General features: G+C 40.6%; 1 protein-coding gene across 6 annotated transcripts; it reads right to left on the bottom strand.

Annotated features, from left to right (window-relative positions):
• Positions 1-3,320: 3,320 nt before the first annotated feature.
• On the bottom strand, positions 3,321-25,587 carry Kbtbd2 (kelch repeat and BTB domain containing 2). 6 transcript variants are annotated; one of them, XM_063286037.1, is made up of 6 exons: positions 25,254-25,397; positions 22,193-22,307; positions 20,576-20,648; positions 14,545-15,030; positions 7,364-7,529; positions 3,322-6,031 (listed from the first exon to the last, which is right to left on the bottom strand). In XM_063286037.1, the coding sequence occupies exons 4-6, from the start codon at positions 14,712-14,714 to the stop codon at positions 4,496-4,498; spliced, it is 1,872 nt and encodes a 623-aa protein (XP_063142107.1). In that variant the 5' UTR covers positions 14,715-15,030; positions 20,576-20,648; positions 22,193-22,307; positions 25,254-25,397; the 3' UTR covers positions 3,322-4,495. The 6 variants fall into 6 exon arrangements, with proteins under 6 accessions (NP_001101331.1, XP_063142107.1, XP_008761115.1 ...); XM_008762893.4 differs by lacking the exon at positions 20,576-20,648 and having other exon boundaries at positions 25,254-25,413; XM_063286038.1 differs by lacking the exon at positions 20,576-20,648 and having other exon boundaries at positions 22,193-22,319; positions 25,254-25,409.
• Positions 25,588-26,267: the final 680 nt, after the last annotated feature.

Consider the following 26,267-nt stretch of genomic DNA (forward strand, 5'->3'; position numbering starts at 1 on the left):
TGAGGTCTTCTTCAATTTCTTTCTTCAGAGTCTTTAAGTTCTTATTGTACAGATATTTTACTTGCTTGGTTAAAGTCACACCGAGGTATTTTATATTATTTGGGACTATTATGAAGTGTGTGGTTTCCCTAATTTCTTTCTCGGCTTGTTTCTCTTTTGTGTAGAGGAAGGCTACTGATTTATTTGAGTTAATTTTATACCCAGCCACTTTGCTGAAGGTGTTTATCAGGTTTAGTAGTTCTCTGGTGGAACTTTTGGGATCACTTAAGTATACTATCATATACGAGCACTGTATCTTTATTATTTTTTAGGGTCTCAGTATTCTAGACTAGTTTCTACCTTGTGATCTTTCTACATGGCTTCCCGAGCATAAGTATCACAAGTATAAATCACCATGCTCTGCTTCTGTTATCTTTGATTAATTTCCTTGGTGGTGGCCTTTGTCTCTTACTTATTTTGCATTAAGGTGTTTGGTCAGATAGACAGTGCAGCTGCTCTGTTGGCTTTAGGGGCTGGTTATCATATGCCTGGAATATCATTTTCTATCTTTTCCAGTTGGGTGTTCTCATTACTGCGTTCCTTATAGGAAACATACTGTTGTGGCTTGGCAGCCTTTTGTTTATAGTTTCTTTGAGATGGTATCTCAGGCTGCCCTTAACTCCCAGCAACCCTCTTGGCAAGTGCTGAGGTTATAGGTTTTGTGGTACTGGAGAGTAAACCAGTGCTCTCAGGGTAACTGAGCTACCTCCAACTCTTATGTTTGCTTTAATCCATTCAGCCTATCTGTCTTTTATTTGGAGAATTTAATCCATTTACTGAATGGTATTATTGTCTTAGTTACTGTTCTATTGCTAGTAAGAGACACCAAGACCAACACAGCACTTATAAAAGAAAGCATTTTAATTGGGGACTTGCTTACAGTTTCAGAGGGTTAGTGTCTTATCATCACTGTGGGGAGAGAGTAGCAGCAGGCAGGCAGGCATGGTACTGGAGCAGTAGCTGAGAGCACATGTCTGATACTAAAGTTGCAAGCAGACAGAGGGATTGATGGAGGGACAGAGGAAGGAATGGGCTTTTGAAACCACAAAGCCCACCCTTTGAAAAACACATTGCCCCCAACAAGGCCACACCTCCTAATCCTTCCCAAACAGTTCCACTAACTGGGAACCAAACATTCAAATATATGACTATAGGCGCCATACTCATCCAAACCAGAGGTACTGATTGACTCAGGGTCAGTTGCTTGTTTCCTTCTGGCTGCTTTGCATAGTCTTTGTTCTTTTCCTCATTTGTTAAGCTCCATGGTTTGATAGCTCTACTGTGCTGATGTTTGATTCTTCTCTATTTCTGTTTTTGTATCTACTCTTCTAGTGGACTTGTACTTTTAGTACTTAGGATGGTTATAGTTTTACATCTGGATTTAGGACCCTTAATAATGGTTTGTAAGGGTTGGTCTGGTAGTCATAATTCCCCAAGCTCCTGTTTATCTTAGGTCTTTTTCTTTCACTTCTTAAAGTTATCCTTTCTGGGTAATTATTTCTGGACTTGAATATGCCATAGTCCCTCTAGGACTGTAGGATTCCAGCTGAGAAACTTCATTAGTCTAACAGTGTTACCTTTAAATGTGACTTGGTGCTATTTGAGATTTTAAAATTTTCTTTATACTGTACCTATACTAAGGTAGTGTGACTAGCTTGTCTTGGTGAGCCTTTTTTCTGGCCATGAGTATTCAGAGTTCTACAGTTCTCTTGTACATGAACATTCATAGCAAAGCAGAGGAAACGCTTCAAGTCTTTTAAACTGGAAAAAACCCTGGCTTTATTCCAAGGGTACAAAGATACAGAGCAAAAGCAAGACTTCCTTTTAGACAATCTGGTTCAGTGTGGTGAAAGATCAATGAGGAGCCCTTTGGAGAGGGGTCTGCTAGGATGATGGCCACAAAACCAAATTCCAACTGTTTGTGGTAATGGTTGTACAGTTAAGTATTCTTAAAAACCAAGCAACTGTTTGTACTTTTAAATGGATGGATTACATGGTATAGATTATAGTCCCCCAAATTATTTACCAAACAAGAATTTTGAAAGTTGATTTTCCTTTTAGACATGATCTCTTTATGTAGCTCTGGCTGTGCTAGAAATCATTATTGTGTAGATCAGGCTGGCTTACAACTGAGAGGTTCACCCACTGCTGCTGGGATTAAAGACATACCACCACTCTTTGATAGAAAAATTCTCCAAGAGTCAACTGTGTGCTGCTTAGTTTTCTGTCAAATTGATACAAAGTAGTTCATCTGGAAAGAGGCAAACAACTGAGAAAATGTGCCCCCAGGCCCCCATTGGCCTGTACGGCAGAGTCTTGAGATGTGGGAGGGACCAGCTCACTGTGAGCTGTACCATCTTTTGGGCAGGTGTAAGATAGCAGGCTGAGCAAGCCATGAGCAGCCTTGTCAATGGCCGGTGCTTCAGTTCCTGCCCTAATTTACCTACATGATAGATATGTAAAGTATAGAGTGAAGTTGCTTGTGGTCATGGTGTTTTACTGCAGCAACTGAAATGCTAAGACAGGCCTTAACTATGCCAAGGAATGGGGTGTGGTATTTCAGTGGTTCGATTGAACCCTCTGGGTTCAATCTCCAACAATTTAAGGCCTGAACCAACAGCACTCAAGTAGAGGTGTGACTATAGGCCAAGCGATCCAGCTGTGGCTATCCCAAGCTTTTAAAAGAACCCCCAGTGAATTCTAATAGTTCTCTTTATCTGCAGACATATTCTAAGACTGCCATACCTCAAGCTGAGCCATTCCACATATACCATTCTCATACCTTTATTATAAAAGCTTATTTCACAAATCAGAAAGTAGATCAACAATTATGATGGTGTAACGAGTAGGTTTCTAAGTGACTAACAGTATGTATCTTACTCAGTTCAAACATGCAACTTAAAGGGACAATTTGCATCAATTTAAAACTACAAACTATTTATCTCTACAATTCTCTATTTAGTATTTTCAAACCAAATACTAAATTAAATGTTGGACGATGGGACCGAAGAAAGATGCAAAGCAGCTAGAAGGAAACAAGCAAATGACCCTGACATCAGTCTTTCTCACCCTCTCTGTCTCTCTGTCTCGCTATCTCTCTCACACGCGAGCATGCGTGCATGTGTGTGTGTGTGTGTGTGTGTGTGTCTGTGTGTGTGTGTGTCTGTGTATCTCAAAAACATTTTTGAGAAAGCACCTTCAAGTACCTAATCTGCTTCGGCAAAACCTCAAATAAAAGCATAGCTAGAACATTCCCATCACAAAAGAAACCAACAACAGATATTGATTATATACAATTTATTTAATAAATTAATGTCATTCAAAATACAGTGCCAGAGCATTATGCAGTTGAACATGCCAGCCATGTTTGTCATGAGGCACCTGTGCTCATGTTACATTGGTGGCGCCCCACTACTGCTAGTGGTTCCTGGGATTAATGGCAGAGCAGCACTCGGATCTGCTCTTCTGCACAGTGCAGACAATTCCTGCACAGTTCACCTTTCTAATCCTAGCCCCCCAAACATACACACATCAGGTTAAAAAAAAAAACACACCTATTAGATACCTATACACAATCACTCTACAGTAATGCTCATTATTAAATTAAGATGTAATGACCTGGTTAATCCACTCTAAATCTTTTTAAGATGGATAACTACATCAGCAGCAGGTGGTTATATGCATGAGCCAACGTTAATGTAATATAGGAAGTGGAGACATTTACTGATTAAAGCTCCACATAGACCCGCACAATGAGGGACTAGCAATTTGCAAGCCCAGCAATGTAAGTCCACACCTGGTAAGTGACCAGCTGACTGGACAACCTGTATTCTAGAGAGACGAGTGTAAGTCAGTGGGAAGGGAATACATGCACCTAGTAGAATAGTGAGACTGATCCTGCAGTCACAGCTTTCCCTGTGTAATACCATAGACGTATAGCAGATCTTGCTCAACCATAGTATAGGATTTAAAAGACATTTCTATACCAACATGAATATTAGTGTTAAGTGCAGCGGAATTATACTAAAAAAAAACAAAAACAAAAACAAAAACAAAAAAACCTATATTCCAGGACTTTGGAAGTACAGGAATTCAATACATACACTAAAATGATCTCGGCACAATTCTGAAATTCCACACTGGGAACAGGAGATTACTTTTAAAAGTGAAGTTCTGGACTGTACATACACAGGGCTAACAATGTTACATCATCCAGACTCTTATGCTCACATGATACACTTAAGTTTCTCAGTTATCAAATAACCTATTTCATATTACAGAAGCATATCTTTCTGTATGACACACTGATATATATTATACTGATGCAAATATTAAGTAGGGCATAAAAATAAAATGTATCAAAGATAGATTTTTATGTACTCATACTCTGTCCTATTATATCCTCTGGTTTAGCAAAGGATATCCCAAGTTCAGCATGTGCACTCCCTCGACTCCCCTATACAGGTGGAAGTGCAACCATTTCTCCATCCAGTTCAAACTCCTCTGTTCCATCTGGTGAAAAAAGGTAAGTTGGTGGCTTCCATGGAGATTCTTCAAGACAGGATGGATAAAGTTTCCCCACAGTGCATCGAAAATCTCTCCCTAGGTCCCACAATACACGTTCAGATATATGCTGCCGCAGAGACCACCGGTCAAGTTCCAAATCATACTGGTAGGTGACATATTTAGCTCGTTCATTTAAATGGGTTTCTCGCATAAAAACACAAAGAGAATTTGAGATCACAACAGCTCTAACACAGGGATCAGAATACCTTTTAGCAGGGATGTTGGCTGCCATTTTCCACTCATTTTTATTCACATCATAAATTTCCACAGTTACTGAAGACCCATCTACAGTGCCAGAGGGGAGTCTTATACCAGAATTGGTAGCAATATGCAACCCTCCAATATAGAAAATTTTATCACCAAAAGCTGCGGCCGAAGCAAAAGACCTGCTGGTCTGCCTCATGGCCATTTCTACCCATGAGTCAGACCTTGGAAAGTAACAGTACATGAGGTTTAATGTCATCACATAGATGCAGTCGTGAACCACAACTGCTGCACTCCACTGCCAAGCGCAAGGCAAGGGGCTCACCATTGTCCACTCATCCTTCTCAGTGTCATACCTTTCTACAGTCCTCCGATTTAGTTCTCCACCAACACTGTCTCCTCCGATTGCATAGATATAGCCTTCACAGCAAACCAAAGATGGCTTCACCCGGACAAAAAGCATCGGTGTCTTTGGAAACCAGGTATTTTGTTGTGCATCAAACCAGTAAAAGCAATTCACAGTTCGAAAGGCTGTCTGCAGTTTACTTGTTTTACTGTGATTTGTTTTTGTGTTTTTCAGGGGCACTTGGCCCCCTGCTATGTAAATATCATTATCAGGGGTTACGACAGTCCCAACTTTATGCAAATCAGCTGGTGGGCTGCATAACTTGTAAACTTTTTCTGCCTGGGGGCTGTAACAGACAGAAGAGTACAGACTACAAGGGTTTTCTGATGATGCTTCAATGAAAATCATCATCTCCTCCTTAGTCATCCCAAGTCTGGGTTTGAAGAACTTGGGCATGGATTTATAAAGACCTTGAACCACAACAGACTTATCGTTGGGTGGGAGACCTTGGAACCAAGCTCTTTGTGTGACTTCAGAGAGTGCATCAATTCTGATCTGGCTAAGAACCGAAGACAAATACTGGGATCGTGACTCTGTGTTGTACTCTAGCCACAGCATGGCAGCTTCTCGCACAGTTTCTTCCTTTTCTACATTTAAGTTGTCACTGCTGAGGATGTCTATGAGGAGGTCGTGGGACAGCTGCATGAAGGCTTCCTGGCGGTACACAGCCGTGAACTTGTGCTCCACCATCCTTTTAGCACTCTGCTTTAATTCTTCACAACTGAAGAGGTCAGCAAAACTCAACAGCCGTACACAGTTCTCTGCATTAATTTTTTTAATTAAATATTCTCGGCAACGCTGTAGCACATCTTCTACCTAAAATAAGGGGGAAAAGATGATTAATAGAAAAAAATTAAAAAATAAAAACATGCTCAGAATTTGAACCCAGGACCCTGCACTGAGAACCATACTCCCATCCTCCAGTTTATTTTTATCTAAGATATAGGTTTTCCATAGCAGATTGTCCCATAATGTCAAGTTTTATACATTTGGGGTAAGAGACAATTTCCTACAAATGACAACATTAGACTCCTAGACTATATACATTTTCCATTTCTTCCTCTTGCCCAATAGCCTAATTTACCTGTTGTTCTATTCAGGCTGGGTAAGTGGCACACATTGGTAATCTCAGATTTAAGGAGTTGTTTAAATTCTCTAAATGCCTGTTTACTGCTGTTTCCTGTTTGTTTTTGTAGACAGGGTCTTGTTACAGGTAGCTGAGGCTGGCCTTAAACTCTGATTCCTTCCTCACTTTCACCTCTCGCTACCATGCCTGGCTCAAACACCAGTTTCCAAAGTACAAAGTATTATTCGTAAACAGGGAAAGAGATGGGAAAATACCCACATTCTATTACAATCTGAAAGGGTAATCTGAGAAATACAGACTAGAATCATACTAAAATGCATTAGTCATCCATTTTACTTAACTGCTTAGCAGCTCAATATAATTCTACGACCATTAGAGTTTAGGGTGCGCTGGAATTTGTGATCTTCCCGCCTCAGCCTCCCTAGTACTGTGATTACAGGAGTGTACCAGCTTATTAATTTTTAATTTTAATTTAATTCTGTAATCAAACCCACACAGATTATGACCTTGTGTTTAATATAGTGCTACCCCTGGAAAATGGGGAGGGAGGGCAAATTTAACATCTCTACACCAATATGGCTGTTACTCTGGCACATACTTTTAAATTACATGCCTGTCTGGACTGACCCATGGCTCCAACTGCATATGTAGCAAAGGACGGCCTTGCTGAGCACAATGGACGGAGAAGTCCTTGGTCCTGCCAAGGTTGGACCCCCAGTGTAGGGGACTGTCAGGGGTGTGTGTGTGGGGGGAGGGGAACATTCTTATAGAAGGGAAGGGGGAAGGGGATAGAGGGCTTATGGACAGGGAACCAGGAAAGGGAATAACACTTGACATGTATATAAGAGATACCCAATTAAAAAGAGAGAGAAAAAATTATATGCCTGTCATAAAACTACCAACTGAAAAAAATCCTATTTTTTTAATTCGACACTTTATATACAAAATCTGACCCATATAAACTCTGCAATAAGACTGTAAGGCTAAAGACTATCATCAATGAAATACTGTTTACTGACGAGATAAGCTACACTTCGTCATCAGGGAGAGGCCTGCTTTACCTGTAGGAAACAAGCGGTTTCATAGAGCTGCTCTACAGTGCTGTCGTTTATCGCCAAGTTCCCTGTGTATGCGTAAGTTATTATCATCTGCAAGGCAGCAGCATCCACATTCCTCAGGTGCACGTGTGTCTGCTTGCTTTCACTTAGTCCACTCATGAACATGGCCCTGCAGGACACGGGAAACACACTTATAAATGAAAACAAACTAGGTACCACAGGATGCTAATTTAATTGATAAGTTGATAATTCTATTTACTTATAGACAACCCCCTTCAAAGACCACGAGAAAATCATATATAATCCAGGGTTCAAGACAAGCCATACAATAACCACTAAGCCATTTTAACAGAGGACATCAAAATGACTTTATTCCTCACCGTCACGTAATGGAATACTATTCAGCAATAAAACAAGTATTGATAAATAAATGAGCCTCAAAAACATGCTCAGTGAAGAAACCAGATACAAAGACCACATATTGAGTTCATTTACATGAAATGCCCAAAAGCTGCCAAATCTTCACTGACAGAAAGCTGACTGGCAGGTGGCTAGAGCTGTGGGAGGGATGAGAAATGATTATAAACACGCAGACAGGGCAGCAGAGGTGCTTACAATTAGACAATGCAAATGGTAGCATGACTCTGTCATCAGAATCCAAGGAGGACGGCTCCTGGATACTTCAACACAAAAACAAAGTTGCCAAGTCCTTTTTAAAAAGGAGGCACATATGTATAAACCCAGCACATACCTTTAAACTGTTTACTTACCTATTTATCTATGTATCAACACGCCTAGATTATCTAGGCTGGCCTTCAACTCTGATTCTCCTGCCTCTCCCTCCAGTGCTGAGATTATAGACATGCACTATCATACCTGGTTCATGTGGTGCTGGGAATCAAATATAGAACACTGCACACATGGAAGGCAAAACCACGCAATTTCAATGTCACCCAGCCTCATACCTCAAACAATGTAAATACAGGAAAAGTAGCTCGACTGGAAGGTTTTCCTTCTCAGAGCATTTATTTGCAGCTGAATGTGTGATAAAGGAAGCTGCTGAGAGCTGACCGCACACTTGAAATGGGTGGATGTTATGGTGTATAAATTCCATCTTTAAAAAGCTTATACATCACTAACTTTCCTAAAAACCATGCAGCTCCATTACAAAAAGTATGCAGGAAATTATACTAGAAAGAGTACACTGTGGCAATATACTATACTCCAAGTTTTGTGAGTCAGTTGTCTCACTTGTGTGCCTCTGGCTGTCCTGGAACTTACTATGTAGAAAAGGCTGTGGAATTCAGAGATCTCTCTCTGCTTCCTGCTGAATTAAAGGCACGCACCATTACACACGGCTCAGACCGAAACTTTAAAAAGTGTACTTTAAAAAAAAGTTGCTTTTATTTATTGTGCATCTTCACTGTGCGTGAGATAGGGTGCAGGCCGCAGTGCATGTGTGGAGGTCAGTTACCAGTTCTGGGAGTCAGCTCTGTCCCTCCACGGTGTGGAACTGGAGGGTCTATCTAACTTCAGGCTTGATGGCAAGTACTGAGACATCTTGACACCTTACCTATTATTTATCTGGAAGAGTATTACTGCATTCTCAAGAGAAAAAAAAGCTCCTGTATCAGTGAATTAAGAGTAAGTACCGAAACAGTCACTAACTTTCAGTCTACAAAGAGACGAGGAAGGCATTCACTTTGGATAACACATGTGGGTAAGCTGAATAAAGTTCATGCAGTATAGTAGAAAACGAAAAAGATGAGTAGAAGGTCACAGGCCTTTAAACAGACAGGGCTGGAAAGGCTGTTCAGTGGTAGAGTACTTTGTGTATCATACATGAGGCCTTGGGCTCAATTCCAGTCTCCCTGCTGCCTCTGAGTAATCTTGTAAACAGTAAAGGAGACAATGTTTGAAGCTTGCATTAATCATGACGAACTCTAAGACAAATACACTATACACAAACAGCTCAAGAGGCACAGGGTGCAAACTAGAAAAGTGGCTATGAAACTAGAGCAGGCATCTAGCTGGAGACAGATTATGCCAACAGTGAGTACAAAAGGCTGATAAAGTCTAGCTCCTTTCTGAACACAGAACAGGATACTCGGAAAGTAGATAAGAGTCAAAGCTACCTGTTTACTTTCAATAAAATACCTGGAAAAAATGTTAACCATTAACAAGTTGTAGGGCCAAGAAGGAAAAGTTCATTGGAAAAAGGCAAGTCAGGCTGTGCGTATGTGAAGACCAGTTGAGTCTAAAGGAAAGAGTATCATCACCAGTAAAGAACGCATTAGTAGAGGGAAACTGGAGGTTAGGCATTAATGCAGGATAAGGAAGATCCCTCCCACCTTCCCCCACCCAGAAAAAAGAAATTGCAAGAGAACCGTACTTAAGAATTCCAGTTTAAAAAACAAACAAACAAACAAACAAAAAACCCACCAGGTAGACAACATTGTAGTAGAACTCAGTTTTTGGTTTTGTTGTTGTTGTTTTTTTTTTTTTGGGGGGGGGAGGGGGGGATTTGAAAGATTCCTGAAAAGCAAACAATAACAAAACCCCCAAAACAGTGAGATGCATGCAACACTCCTCGGCATAACTGAAGTATGGCTATCGAACTGTGGAGTCAGCTATCTGGAAGGCTGTGGCCAAAGCTGGAAAACAAGAAGCTGAAAGCCAGACTAAACTTTTTAAATTTTCAAAAATTTAAAAGGGCCAGTTTATCTCAATCGGAAAGTTCTTGCCTTGCCCATATGATACCCCAGGCTTACTCTCCAGTGACTACACAACACACACACACCAGCAGCACCCGCACCATCAATAATATAAATACACCTGCTGCTGGGCTCAGCAGCTTGCACCGCAAACCCAGCACCTGGCAGTTAAAGCAAGAGGATCACTGTGGGTTCGAAGCTGGCTGGCATCAGTCCTAAGAACCAGCAACAGCTGTGGCTACACTGCGGAGAGCGGCGAAGCCGTGCCCTTGGGCTGTTTCAGCTTGTCTCAGGTCCTTTGCCTTGGCTTTTCATGATGGATTGTAGCCTATATAGCTGAAATAGTACCCCACCTCAACACACACACTGCAGGAGGAACTGAAGTTACTGGTGGTTCCTAATACAATACAAAATGAGCAATATGGACAAATGTTAAAATCAAGGCAAGCAATGAGGGAACACAGGAACCGATATCAGCGTGGCTCTTAGGTCCCACCTGAGGCTAAAAGATAAACACAAATTATTATGACTGAGTCAGGATAGGGTTCTTAGAAAAGACGCCCAGAACATTTATCGCTACCAGCTTCATCTGTCTGGAGAAAGAGAATATGAGTATGAATCACACTCACTCAAACCCTCAAACTGAAAAAAGAACTGCAAAAATCCCTGAAGCACCAGACACGTGGTTTTCCTTCACCCACAAGGCAAGGATTACAGTGAGAATGGTTACCTAATACTGTCACAAGAACACTCGACTTCAGTAAGTGACTGCTTCCTGAACACTAAATGTAGCAGGAGCCTAACCAATGTGACCACAGACATTTTTAAAATGTACATTTATTGACCGATTGATTGGTTTATTGCATTTGTGCCTATGTGTGCCATGGTGAGTACGTGGAGGTCAAAAGACAACTTGTGGGAGCCAGTTTTTTCCTTCCACCATGTGGGTTCTGGAAAATCTACCTAGGTTTAGGCTCAGTGGCAAACACACTTACCTACTGAGACACATTGCTCACCCTTTGTCAAAGTTCTAAACTGGCTTAAAAACACAAACAAACAAAAATGGGCTGGAGAGATGGGCTCTGGAAAAGTGCACTAGCTGCTTTTCCAGAGGTCCTGAGTTCAATTCCCAGCAACCACATGGTGGCTCACAACCATCTGTAATGGGATCCGGTGCCCTCTTCTGGTGTGTCTGAAGACAGCGACAGTGTACTTAGATATATAAAGTAAATAAATCTTTTAAAAACCAAATAATGAATCACATAATGATGTAACAAGTATCATAAAATTGCTGAGTAATTCTCAAGTAGTAACTCAGTTACTTTGAGTACAAAATGATCAGTAAATTTTACCAAAATACAATTACTATTTGGGTAACAAACTACAAAAGAAAAAAAATCACAACTAGTTTAAAGACAGAATTTAGATACTGGGGAGATAGATGACTCAGCAGGTAAAATGCTTGTTGCATATGTATTGAGGATTTCCGTTCAAATTCTCAGGATCCACTAGCATCTGTAATCCCAGTTTTCTACAACGAGAGAGGGAATGCCCAGCAAGTCTGGAGTCTGGTTTATGTGATGGCAAACAAGGAGACGATCTCAAACAAAATGGGAGGCTAAGTCTGACACCTGAGGTTTGTCCCTGACCTATACACACAAAGTGGTGTGCACTCTGCAACACACCATAAACACATATAAAAAATAAAAAGCAGAATTAATTGTGTATGTAACAATCCTGAATTCTAAAGGCAGAATCCAACTAAAAATATTTGAGACAGATGTATTATTAAGCCATATACCATAAGCTACTTAGAACAAAAGAAACATAAGAAAAGGTAATTAGTATGCTTTCTTCTGTGGCTATAAAACCAGTCCAATCACATGATCTTAATGATACAAAGCTTTAATTATACGCATGTACCAAACTATTGTATGTTCTCAATAAATATAAGCAGTTGCTTTTCCCAAAACATCACAGAAGCTAAAGAACAAACTACAGGGTGGGGAGATGGCTCAGTGGGTAAGAGTACTGGCTACTCTTCCAGAGGACTGGGTTCTGTTCCAAGCACCCATATGATGGCTTACAACCATGTGTATAACTCAAGTTCTGGGAGATCCAACACCCTATTCTGGCCTCCATGAGCACTGCATGCAGTCCAACATACACATAAAATCACAACTTTGAAAAGGTGGCTTGAGTGATGGCTCATCAGCACAGGCTCTGCCAGGACCTAGGTTCAATTCCCCATGGTAGCTCATAAACATCTACAACTCCAGTTCCAAGGGATCTAAAAGCCTCTTCTGGCCTCTATGGACACCAAGCACACATGTGGTGCAGACTTAACGAGTAGGCAACTTCTGGTAGACACAAAATAAACCAATAAATAAAAGGAACTGGCTAATAATAAATAATGGGAGCCTTGAAAATACTGTTGCCTTTAAATTGCAATATTAAACAGTATTAATGAGAGATTAAAGTGCACTGTCTTCAAACCAGCAAGATGACTTGGCAAAAAAGATACTTGCTTGCCAAGCCTAATGACCTCAGTTTGATCCCTGGGACCCACAGAGAGAAAGGACAGAACAAACTCCTCCAACTGGTACTCTGGCTTCCACACATGAACTGCTTGTTTCCCTCCCTCCCTCCCCTCCTCTCTGAATGTGATTAAAACTTTACATAACATAAAATATGTTATTTGGACAGCTACAAACTTAAGAAAAAAATGAAGTGGCAACACAGAAAACAGTAATAGAATTTCTCTTGCGTAGTTTAATATTATACAAGATAATTGCTAAAATAACTAACTCTATCTATTCTATTAACAATGCTGAGGCAGGAGAATTGTACAAGTTCACAAAATAAAGACTGACCTGGGCAAAAAAAACCCAACTCCATGACTATGCAGCTGCCAATCTCTAACAAAAGCATAAAGCTCTTTTTAAAAATGGCTTAAGATTTACAATTAAGTCATTAAGAAGAGAGAGCTTATGAACTCAGGGATCCATTCACTGAACCTAAAACTGAATTTCTACCACTTGCTAAGACAATGGGTCTGAAAACAAAAATGACCCCACAGTCATGTGAAAAGTTCTTTAATATATAGCATCTAAGTCTGCACCTGAGAGCCACCAAAGCACAACTGGTGTTGAAACCCAGTAACCTCCACTTGTAAAACATGCTTGATTATTGCACATAGGCTCTGTAACAGACAGGAAAATCTGTGTCTGAAACTGCATGAACGCCCACAACACAAACCAAAATCAAAGTAATCGGCACTGAACGGGGAACTGGCACAGTGGGCTCTGAGGATTGTACCATCTCCACACTTTTTGGTAAATCGACTTTCAAAGGCATTTAGTCTGTCTTGCTTTCAGGTGCCACAAACAGGCAACAGAAGCAAATGCTTGTAACAGGAACACACTTAGTATACATTTATGTTCCCTTATTCATCCTGTCTCTTTCTTTACCTTGGCTTTTATTCTCAAGAGCCTTTAAGATGACAATCATCTTGAAAGTTTAAAGTTTTATTATTTGTCTGAGATGGACTGTAACTTGGAACTGTGAACTAAAATAAACCTTTCTTCTCTAAAGAAGAAAAAACGTTCTATTATTTCTAATGAGCGTAACTAAATAAACTTCTAAGTTCTGGGACACAAGGCGTCCCTACACTGCTGGAGTCTGGTAAGACTGAGGAGGTACCACAAGCATAATAGTAATCAAGTTACTATTAAGGTGGCACCTAGTTTTGCTGTTGTTGTTAAGCTAGTATCTAAGCAGCAACAATTATCCCCTAAAAATATCAGTCTATTGTATAATTCTTCAGTTTATTATGATTATGAGTTTCTAAAAGAGTAAATTATCTATTCTTTTTTTCTTTCCAAGAAAAATAGTATTTTGAATTTTTATGCCACCTTGCAGTAAAACTTTGGTCAATTTCAACAATTTTTGTATATTTAATACATTAGTGAAAATGTCATCTGTCCTTTAATGACATTAGGAAATTCTCTGACAAATATTGCATCTTCTGAAATAAAAATTTAAGTAAAACATGGAGATGGGAGTTTTAAAAACTTGAACATATGCTGGGAATAGTGGTATATGCTTTTAATCCTAGCACGTGGAAGGCAGAGGAAGGCAGATAGATCTCTGGGAGGTCAAGGCCAGCCTGGTCCCCATAATGAATTCAAGGATGGCTAAACAGAAGATTCTGTCTAACAAACAAACAGAAACAACAACAAAAACCAAAAACCAAAAGCTTTAACATTTAAAGAATCTGTATTGCTGAAGCATCATTGCAGCATCTCCAGTAAGATGCTCAGTGGGTTCCGCTGCTTGTTCTGGCATAGCTGAGTATGTAAACACACACACACACACACACACACACACACACACACACACACACACACAGAATAATAAAGAAATTTAAATGACACTTTTCTTACAAACTAAACAAGACAAACTACTTACCTGAAATAGGAGCTACATGTTGCAAGAACCATCTTATGACAAGGGAATTCGGTGCCCTCAACAATTAACACTATGTCAGTAAATAACTGCTGTTCATAAAACAGTTTCAACTGTTCCAACAAGGACACAGCATACTCCGTATTGATCTGCCTTTCCTCTTGAGTGGACATGATTGTATTCCATTAATATCTTCAAGAACAGATTAGAAAAGTCCTTCTTGATGGAAGGTCAAATGAATACTTGAGAAGTAGAGGAGGGAGTTCACTTGCTGTTATCTGCAGCATTCAGAACAGAGCTGACACAGCCACTATGAGTATCTTGTTACAGGCTCACAATCTTTGCTAGGTCATCCTGCGCTACAGTTCTTCAACAGATTTTCCAAACATCCTGCTCAAATTTGCAACTGTGAAGCTCATGAATAAAGGGGAAAAGTACAGGAGGTAGATTTTGTTGCAACATTTTATGTTCAGTAGGTTTTCTGCAGAACTGAAAAGAAAAAAGGTCAGTTAGAATATGTAGATCAAGCTTTTAGAACACAATATTTAAAATCAACAACCTTTGATATGCATTATATTTGTGAACTTCTAATCATTTTCAGATATTAGTACAAAAATGAAACAAGAGAAATGAATTGTTTTGAGTCATAAACACTTAAAATAACTAGGCAGCAGAAAATTAACAGTTGTACTCTAAACTTTTTTGCCTTCCAAACAAGATACAAACATCCTAGAAAATAAGCAAATGAATAACCAGGCAATTCTAAGGTTCTCTAAAAAATTTACATTGCAAAAGTCAGATCTTTTAGATATTTAACAGCAATACCTGAGTGCAATTTAAGGGGAAACCAAAACTCAAACAGAAGCCCTCTTTGGCAATGGCTCTTTGAACATATCCATACGTTCATAAAGACTACACAGCAACTGGATTCAAACTGTGCTAGTTCTAAATTTGAAGACATTCCACTGTGCAGACATCTGTATGTATAGGTATCAAACATGTACTTTGTTGAGGAGATGGAGATAAGAGTTCAGAACCTTGCAAGATACCAGGCAAGCACTCCACTGAGTCACATCTCTTCTCTAAATTCTACACAAGACAAGTATGTATAATTTATCTCTTTGTAGTGTGTTCTCTTAGAAATGTTTGAGTGACAATAACAAGTTACATAGAAACACCCTTACCATACAAATTGTTTTCCAAATTAATGAGTTGAACTTAAGTTGTCAGAATATTTGAAAGAACAAGTGTCTCCCCCTGCCCATTCTCTCTCATTGAAATGCATTTTAAATCACCAATAAACCCAAAAGTACCCCTAAGAAATTAGACATGATCAAATAGGACTTGAAAGCAAGAAGACGAGCTTATTTCAACAAAAAATTTGTTGAATAGCTGGCTGGCTAATCTTGACTGTCACCTCATAAGATTTAGGATCACTGTGAAAACCAATCTCTAGGCATGTTTGTGAAGGAGTTTCTAGGTTAGATTAATGTGAAAAGACCCAGGCTGAATAGAAAGGAGAAAGGTCAGTGGGAAGTAGCATTCAGTATTTGCTGCTTCCTGACTGTGGGATGATGTGACAGCTGTGTCATCCCTTGCCCCCAATGGACTATACTCTCAAATTGTAAGCCAAAACAAGCCCTTCCTTAAGCTATTTATCATTTATTTTGCTATAACAAGAAATGTAACACCACTCAATGGGGACAACACAGCTAAATTCTACTACATAACATTCATTAAAAAATATTGGAGCTAGGGTGGTGGTTCAGTGGTTAAGAGCACTGGCTGCTCTTCCAGCACCAGCATCAGTTCTTAGCACCCACATGGCAGTTTACAACTTTCTGTAACTCCAGTTCCAAGGAATTGGAGCCCTTTTCTGGCCCTTTCAGCACTGCATATACATGGTTCAACATACATGCAGGAAAAATCCAATTCATGTAAAACAAGAAATAATAAAAAATTTAAAACAAACAAATTAAAATGAATCATGGCTTAATTTAAAAAATATTTGGAACTCAGGATTTATAACATGTGATGTCAAAGGAACTATAAGCAGAAAATGAAAAGGGAAATCCAAATAGGTGGCTACCCATAAATTAACCCCCCAAATTATCTCAATTTTAAATTAGATAATTAATCCTGAGCTCCAAAATCAGAAAGGGAAGTAATTTTAATGTATTAGAACCACTGCTTTCTCCTACAAAGTATCAATTATTCAGGGCACCAAAGAGATCACAATGTATCTTTGGGCTGGAACCAAACAATTGCCAGAATTGCTAACCCCATACAGACTGTCATGTTTCCAGCAAATTAACTATGGAAGTAACTGAAACAGGTGTAAAGGCAAAGCAAGACTGGACCCCTGGAGGTCTGTTGTCCTTCTAGATCTGAAAGGCACATCATAAGTCTAAGTTTTACCCTGCAGTCTCTCAAGTTAATACCTAACATCACTGGCTGCTACCAGCTATAATGCAATGTTCCACGCTCGTCAAGTTTTGGAAAAATTTCATTCTTAACATACACCTACAGCCCTTTATTCATAATTCTTAGACTGAGATATGTTCTAAAATCTGAAGTTACATATTTCTATAGAGGTAATCTCAAGAAATCTAGGAAGTATTCCATAACTGAACACATCATCTTTACCAAAGGCACAACATGGAATAGTTGTCCTGTGACTTCCACACCTGAGCTGTGCATATACAAAGTTCAGGGCGATTAGCAAATGAGATGCCCAACATCAAGTTTTTCTGTAACAAAATTCCTTGCTCTTAAAAAAAAAAAAGTCGGAAAGACATCCTTAATACTCTAAGCCCATTTTGACTTTTGCCTTGATTGGAGTGAGAACCATTAAAATCCAGTGTCTAACTGAAGAGAGATGTCTGTGTGGGTGGTTCCTGAGGCAAGGTCATCTCTCAATGAGAGGATGGTTTAATCCACTGATTCAAATTATGAAGACTACTGGGAGACAGTTAAATTGTAAGATTGGGTACTGATGGGAGGACCAGGTCTCGGGGAAGGGGGTATTCCTGGGGGTATTTCCCTAGCCCCTTCCTGTCACTGTTCTGCTTCTCATCTGCCATGATAGCCAAACCTCTCCTCCTTTAAAGCTGTTCTCTCCAATCACAGCAGCAAATCTCAAACACTATTCCCATTATTTACTGTATATAACACCACATTTTACTTTTTTCCTTTCAACAGCTGTTTTGCATATTATTCTATATTATATTTAAAATTAAAGGGCTGGTGATATAGAACAATCATAGAGCACACACTTGGCGTATTCAAGTCCCCAGGCTCAATTCCCAGCATAGCAATAACAATAAATCACATACATCTTATCAATAGAAGTTGACATCCTTTTTTGCATAGTATTGAAGAAACTGTTTAGTTTTTAGAAGATAAGCTAATATTACTTAAAATGAATTCAACTACTGTTAATTGATATGAGTACTTACACGTGAGGTGCTGAGTTACCAACCACCGGTGCTCTTAAATACCACATCCATTTATTGTTAACTAAAAATCACAGTGAAAACTACAAATGACTTTTTTTAAAGGTCTCTTTAAAACCAGTGAGAGACACCAAAGACAGACAAAAGAATAAAATGGGTAACTGTAAGAAGCTGGTATCAGAACATTTTCCCCGAAATACAGCTTTCCTTTTAATTTTGAGCTCAAGGGGCAATGGGGACAAATCAAAGGCCTTCTTCTACCAAAGTACACTTCCAGCCCAAGGTTGTTTTATTCCAAGACAGGGTCAGCTTAAGCTCCAAATGTGGGCACTGTTTTATGGGTTATTGGGTTGTTTTGTTTTGTTTTCAGTTGGTTGATTTCTTGAGAGATCGCTATACATAGCCAAGGCTGGCCATTAAGTTGAAACTCTCTTGCTTGAACCTCCCCAGTACTGGTACTACAAGCTCATACTACTATGCCCCACTCAAACTACAAACTATTGGCAGAGGCACAGAGCACTTTACTCTTTTTCTTAAGACACACTGCAGAACAAGTAAAATGGGCACTCAGCAAGCACTTGTCTACCACTGAAAGCTACTCCCAACGAAAAGGGAAATTTTATTTAGTATCTACTTAAATATTCTGGGTTTTGTCAACATACAAATTTCATTTACCTAATTTTCAGGCATATTTTCAAAACATGTATTATTTCAACTCAAAGACAATATATTTTGGCTCTGGCCTTCATATCACCATCAATAGCAGCATGCAAATGAACGGACTTTTTTTTTTAAATCTACTTTTGATGAGACACAGTATATCATTTCATATTCTCAGGCTGGACTTCTGATCTTCCTGCCTCTACCTCCAGGGCGCTGAGATTGCAGGGATATGCCATATACAGTATACGTAGATCCAGGGCTTCCTGAATACTAGGCAAGCATTCTTGCCTCCGTGGAGCAGGGGTTAGGATGAGGGGGGCTGGATCTCATTATGTAGCCCAGGTTAGCCCAAGGGTACCTCTGCCTCAGCTTCCTGGGAGCTATGCATGTCTTTACAATTTTTCAGGATGAACAGCTACTGACTAAAATATATACCTATAGTTTTTGTTAGAATTATTTTCTCTTTGGATCATAAAGACAAGGAGTAGCACAGACTTAAATTACTGATAACTGAACTAAGTATGATTGTTAATTAACTTTACCTGGACATACTGTATATACTACACTTCGAGATTTTTTTTTTTTTTAAATTGGTAGTTGGTTTTTGAGACAGGGTATCTATCTATAGTCCAGGTTGTCCGAGTCCAGAATGGTCTCAAATTCATAGTAAACTTCTGACAGGAGCCAACACACCAAGTTTCATCTAACACCTCTTACTATTCAAACACTGCTACTCTGGTTCAGTGGACTTTGAAAACACTTTTGTACTTATATGTGGACCCTTCATTAAGGCTCAAAAAAAAAAAAAAAAAAAAAAAAAGAATCAAGCCCAAAAGTGAAGGGATGTCTTATCCCTCCCCAGATATATACACATGGTGAGAAACGCTGTTACAGATTCAAAAATTCTTGGCTAGGCACACATTAAGTACCTGTTATCCCAGCCAACATCTGAGGCATTAAGAATGCCTGCGTCTGTGACCTCAAAAGTCCATGATCAAGGGACAAGACTGGTGATGCTCACGTGAAAGGCAGCATTTGGGAGGCTGAGGCTGGAAGATTCTAAGTTTAAGGCCAGCCTGGGATATATAGGACTAGATTTTTTTTCTCAAAATCAGAAATACAAAGGCCATCTGTAGTAGTGCACACCTAAGCACAGCAGAGGCAAAGGTAGGAGGATCTCTATGAGTTTGAGACCACTTGGTCTATATAATGAATTCCAGGCCAGCCAGGGATACATAGTGAGACCCTGACTAGAAAGCAAAACAAAAAAGAAAAAGAACACAACCACTGCTTATATATAATGACCTGATCCAAAACTACTCAAAATTGCTTCTTTCTGTTTTATTAACTACACCAGCCTACACAAACACTTGAAAAACACAAGATGTGTAAAAGACATGTTTCTACAATATTAATACACATTCCCATAATCCCAGCTCTTAAGGCTGAAGCAGGAAGATAAAAACAAACAAATAAGGAAAAACAACAAAACAAAAAACATTTACCAAATACAAGGACGAGATGAAGCCAGGGCAAGAGACTGGCATGCTATTCACTGTACATGCACAACATAGTTGCTGGTTACACTGGAGGGTTTGTGTCTGTTGTGAGAATTGTCCATTTCACTTTGTCTTAAGAGTATTAAGTGTTGGAAGACAGGTCAGTGGCGGAGTTTGTCTAGCATGTGTAAGTACCCATTTTCCAAGTGTGTAAGAGGGAATAAAGTTCAGAATAAACACAACTGTATGTGAAAATGAGACCTATCAAAAATTAACTGAGTTGTGGATGAAAAATGAGGTGTCAAAGGCAGGAAAGGACAGGCATGGTGACAGCTACCATACATCCCTGAACATGGGAGGCTAAGGCAAGAGGACTATCACAAGTTTGAGGCCACTTGGGCTACACAAGATACTTACATGCCAGCTTCAGCTACCCCATCTTTAAAGGATCAGTGATGGACAAAAAGAATGTGAACAGGGCTTGTAGATGCTACATTACAAAATTTTAGACAGGAAAAATAAGTTTATCAGAATCTCTTACACTGTGAGGCCTTTCATAGAAATAAATACGTTATTATATAAAGAATAAGTTATTATATAAAAACTGCTAATCGTCTGGGAGACGGGCCTCTTGACATGTCTGCTAAGTGAGACTATCTTGATTACATTAGTTCATGTGACCCATTAAGTAAGACCCATCTTTGTTAGAGACCAGTTTCTGGGCAGAGGGTCCTAAGTGGATATAACAGGGAAATCTGAGACTAGCAATTATCTCTCTCTTGAATGTGGATGCAATGTAACTAGCTCCCTTAAAATCCTGCTCCTGTGGCTTCCCAGCCAAGACGGACTAGAACCTGGAACTTCAAGCCAAAATAAAGCCTTTCTTCCTCATGTCGCTTTGGTCAGGGCATTTTATCACAGCAGGAGGAAGCAAGACACTGGGCTATACAGTGAGACCCTATCTCAAACAGTAAAAAAACAAAAAACTGCTAAGGGTAGATTTTAAATATTTCTGTCTTTCTCTGTCTCTCTTGCCCCCTCTCTCAAGGTGAGACAATGAGCATATGAAATAACTTCACCATTCTACAAAGTACACATCAAAACGTTAAATTGTTCTAGAAGAAATGGCTGAGGTTGAGGGATGGCTTTTGCAAGGACGTAGATGCAGTTCCAGCATCTCCATCAATCTCATAATAGCCTGGTATCTGACATTTCTGACCTCTTAGAGCACCTACATACTTGGGTCTACCCACATTCAGAGATGCATACCTAATTAAAAAACAAATCTCTAAAGAATTACATTGTATTCCACAAAATATACAATTACTTGCCAGTCAAAAGTAAAACAAAGGCTGCAAGTGCAGCTGAGTGATAGACAGGGCACTGGCCTAGCCTGCAAGAAGCTGTGTTAAGTCCTGTCTTCAATCCCAGCACAGGAAACACACTGGAAAACACACGTGTACACACGCATGTACGTACGTACGTACGTACATACATAGTACGTACACACACACACACACACACACACACACACACACACGAAGGTCTTCCTCTAGGAATCAAGTTACAGGTATTCAATTGTAGTAAGTACAATCTCTTGCTGCCATCTTTCAGTACTGCAAGTGTCACTACAGAAGGCTGAAGACTTATTGAAAAGGATCCAAGGGATTCTAGATGACAAGTAGTACTGTGGTGTGTGTGCATGTGCATGTGCATGTGCATGTACAAAAGCACAGAAGTGGAAATGACTCTGGGGGAAAGCCCACTTCTGCAGCTCACTAGTTGTGCACCTTAGTTTGCTCATATAAAAACAGAACTCTTCCACAGCTTTTTCAGGGTCATCCTTGAACAATGCCTTAAACAGAGCACTGTACACATTGTACAATTTTTATTAGTCCCAATCACTGGTGAAACTTTGTATCCCTTCCCAAAGGCCCAATCTCCACATTCTTAACAGGCTTAGAGATTTCAGTTACAAGGCCACAGTATCCCAACGTAGCTCCCTATTTTTGTCTTTTTCAGACAGGGTCTCACCTTGTAGGTCAGGCTGTTCTGGAGCCCCCTATATAATCAGGTTTGTCTTGAACTCTCGTCTTCCTGACTTAGCTTCTCCAATGCCAATAACCCACACATGAACTACCACGCTAAGCTGTAAATGAAACTTTAATGAAGTTAGTTTTTTAAATGTACAGAGTTTTTAGATGGTACAAAGTATGAATTTATCAGCCCAACAAGATTAACCCTGGATGGCTGATGTCAGCGCAGAAAAATTAAAGACAGAGAGCCATAATAGCATAGTCATTAAACAAGTGTCTCTTTAAGAGAGGTCACATCCTTGGGAGGACTAAAGGGGTGTCAGTAGCAGCTTCCTTTCAAGTACTTAAAAAAAAAGTTGAGAATGTTTAGAAAAGAAACTTGATCTTTTTATTTTGTTGAGACAGGGTCTCTCTCTGGCTGTCTTAGAACTCACCATGAAGACCATGCTGGCCTTCAACTAAGAGATCTGCCCACCACTGCATCCCAAGTGTTGAGATTAAAGATGTGCACCATTACACCTGGCTCACTATGTGATCTTTAAATGACAAATCTTACACAAATGAATTTTGGGAGCTGTGACAAGAAAAAGTAAAAGGGTTTTGAGAATGGCTGGGGTTTTTGTTTGTTTGCTTTTAAAATATGGCAAATCTGACATCAGTAATTTTCCCTCCTCTAATAAACCTTGGAGCTCAGGTCTGTTCCTACATGTTCCTTTATTCCCAGCTCAGACAGGTTATTGATGCGTACTTATGTAAACTGAAGCATAAGGACAAGCTCTTACACTACAGTATGGTCAGTAAGTTACCCAGGGCCTATGACAGAATCATTGAGCTCAGGATGCCATTTTGAATTATCACTCCTTTACCTCTCCATTTTACTCAGTCTCAAGAAGGGGCGGGGCCTGGCTGATACAAAACTGACCCAAAATTTTCCATTAACACTGTTTTCTTGGGTCAGTTCCTCCAAGTACAACAGAAAACAATTACTGACAAGAGAACCAAGAACTGTTTTTGTAACTTTGTAACAACATTGTTTAAATCAACTTGCCATTCCTGATACCCCAAGTTATGCAAGTATCATCTTGGATACTCACATTCTTATATAGAGTATAAGGGGTAGAGCCCCTTAACATTAATTACTACTAATTAATTAATACTAAAATGTGTTTCCTTACAGAAATATAGAACTCAAAACTTGATGCTGAGTGTGCCCTTTCTCCAAAAGCGGGCAGGGGAGGAAATGCATCCTGGTAGCTCAGGCCAACCTTAGGTTACCCAGCAAGATCCTGTCACTTAAAAAACAAACAAGGGCTGGGGCTATTGCTCAGTAATAAAAGTAGGGTGTTTGCTTAGCATCCCCAGTGTAACAAAAATAAGTGAACCATAAAGGTAAAGTTCTTGGAAGCCCCTGCTTGCAATGAAAGGCACTACGAGTCACCACTGTCATTTATATGAGTGGAGTAAAGAAAGATGGTCCTGTTACACTTCATTGTCTTCACTATCCCATGACCACCTCTCCTTCCCATAAAAGGATCTAGGGACTCCAATCGTCCCAAAACATCAAGAACACCTTCCTTCCTACACCTAAGTGCTTGAGACCAACCTGACTAACGCTCTTAACTACTCAAGTTCCATATGTATCTGCTTTATTCAAACTCTGAAAAACAGGGCAAGACTGGTGGATAACAAGACGCGTTTCAGGACAGCAAAACTCATCATTTTCTCAGCCCCAACTGTCTTAGGAATATGGCTGAGAAGGGGTGGGTGGGGGGTGGTCAACAGTTTACTAAATCGCATGCAAATCTGTGGAAAACCAGGTATCTTTTGGCTTTCAAGACTGTATTCAATAGGGCATGGTATGCTAGTACTAGTCTGCAACTCCAGGTTGATGCAGGATTTTAAGGCAAGCCTGGGTTACACTATTAATACAGTATACCTCAAGACACACCTCAGGTTTCTAGGAATTTAACAAACATCTAAAACACATTCAATATTCAAAGCATAGAAACTAAGAAATTCTCATTATTTCTGCTAGCTAAAAAGAAAACTCTACAGTGGCCTCACTAATTAATTACCATGACTCCTTTTATTTCTGTCATCTCCTTAAGTGAAAAGTTAACATTTTACAGTACTGCGCTTATGGAAATAAAAGGGAGAATAATTACAGTACTTATCTGAATAGAGGAAATAACAGCGTGGAAACACACGGACTACATACAAAGTATGCTCAACGGAAAAGCCATAGTTGCCAAGAATTATACCCTCTAAGATTTCTGGCCCTGATCTAAAAGAACCTGAAAAAGCGCTTAACTAACAAAAGAGCAAAGCAGAAAGGCATAACGTTATCAGACAGACAAAAAGAGCAACAACACTTCACATCACAGAGACTGGGAAAAACAACTGACTTGACTTTTCAAATAGACCTTAGGTTACAAATAAGAGCTTTACCCAAAGGCCGACATGGTCTATATTACTCAAATTTGGGGAACAATTCACAACGCAAAAGAAAAGAAGATAAGTAAAATGTATTAACTCACAGGAAGAAAATATAATTCCAGTCAGAGCATTCTCCTGATAGGACTGTTCTTTAGTGTCTGCTCATTGAGCCAGACTTACAGATTCATGTATAAACAACACGTGACCAGCACTGTCTTTTCCCCAGTCTTTTACAAAGCTGATATAGCTGTTCACAAAGCAAAGTCTATCAAGTTTACTATCTTAGTTTCTTGCTTAACTTACGAGGGGCCACCAAGGAAATTCTAGAGAGCTGCAGCCCGGAGAATACGTATTTCCTTTCCTTTAAGTAGCTATAAAAAGAAATCTTAAAACTAGTAGGCCAGGAGTTTGATGGGGCGGGAAGTGGGGGAGAGCACACGTTAACTCAAAACAACTGCACTACGGCAGCGAACAGTCTATTCAACGGTCTTCTGATTTAGCAGGAGAAGATGAGTCCAGTTCAAACCCACGATTTCCCTCTAAAACAAACAGGTTTCAAAGGGCAGCTTCCCCTTCCCACAGTAGAGCACACGCAGGCCGAGGACAACAGAACCCCGGCTAACCTGGCTAACTCTTAGTTACTGCCGATGTGCCAAGAAAAAGAAAGAAAGAAAAAAAAAAAGGCAAGGACGCGGTCGCCGGTCTTCAGCTGCCGCGACACGAGCGGGGCAAAACAGCTCTGCCTCGGAAGGACGCCGCCCCGAGCCCCGCGGCCCGCGCAAGGCCCCGCCGGAAACACCGCGCGCTCGGCGGAAGCGCCGGAGTTTGAAAGCCGCCGCCGCCCCGGCCCACAAAGGCCGCCCACCTCGCGTCCGACCGGGCTCACCTCGGCCCCGGCCGCCCAGCTCACCGCGCCGCTCCGCCGGGCTGCACTCACGCGGCCGCACGCACAGCGGGGGCGTGTCGCTGCGGGGATCCGGGCCGCTCGCTTCCGCCCCCGCTTCCGCTTCCTCGCGCCTCCTGGGCTGGGCCGTCACGGCCTGCGGCCCGCGCCCGCGCCCTGGCCCGCTCCAGCAGCGGCTCTGCCGGTTCCCAGATGTCCGCGCCTGGACCCCGCCTTCATCTGGCTCACCGCGCCCTTTTCCTTTGCCCCACCGGAAAGCCAAAACAATCGGAGCCGCGCAGGCGCGGGAAGGAAACGGAAAGCAGGAAGGGCGGAGGCGGTGCGAGGTGACGCCGGCGTCTGTGTTGGGGCTTCCCGGGCTACCGCCCGGCAGCTAGGGCGCGTGCGTGGAGCGGGGTCGTGGGGCCACCCAGCCTCAGGCGTGGCCTGGAAAAAGCAGTTCGGAAAGTTCTATTCAGCGGCGCTTGTAGCTGCAGTTGTCCCCTCCATTCCCCAGATTTCAAAGCAGAGCCTTGAAGCAGCAAGTGCTTGTGGTCTATGCCTGTTATTTATAACTTGCCGTGTCTTGTTAGCAAGCAAAAAAATTATAGATTTGCTTGAAGATACGTGTTACAACAAAACCAAAAAACGTTCAGAATTGTCTACTTCCTAACTTCCATGTCCAGTCTCGAGAATAGGGGTGGCTACAAGACAAAAAGCAGGTAAAGTGGCAGACGCCTCTAATCCCAGCTGG

Source organism: Rattus norvegicus, chromosome 4 (genome assembly GCF_036323735.1).
Source record: "Rattus norvegicus strain BN/NHsdMcwi chromosome 4, GRCr8, whole genome shotgun sequence".
NCBI classification, from domain to species: Eukaryota; Metazoa; Chordata; class Mammalia; order Rodentia; family Muridae; genus Rattus; species Rattus norvegicus.

What these genes read in the sequence shown, in the direction of transcription:
- Kbtbd2 (NM_001107861.1), bottom strand. Translation starts at nt 14,714, where the DNA reads ATGTCCACTCAAGAGGAAAGGCAGATCAATACGGAGTATGCTGTGTCC. An exon ending in ACATGTAGCTCCTATTTCAG is followed by an intron (nt 7,530 to 14,544) that starts GTAAGTAGTTTG and finishes CGTGTCCTGCAG; the next exon opens with GGCCATGTTCATGAGTGGAC. An exon ending in AAACCGCTTGTTTCCTACAG is followed by an intron (nt 6,032 to 7,363) that starts GTAAAGCAGGCC and finishes CCCTTATTTTAG; the next exon opens with GTAGAAGATGTGCTACAGCG.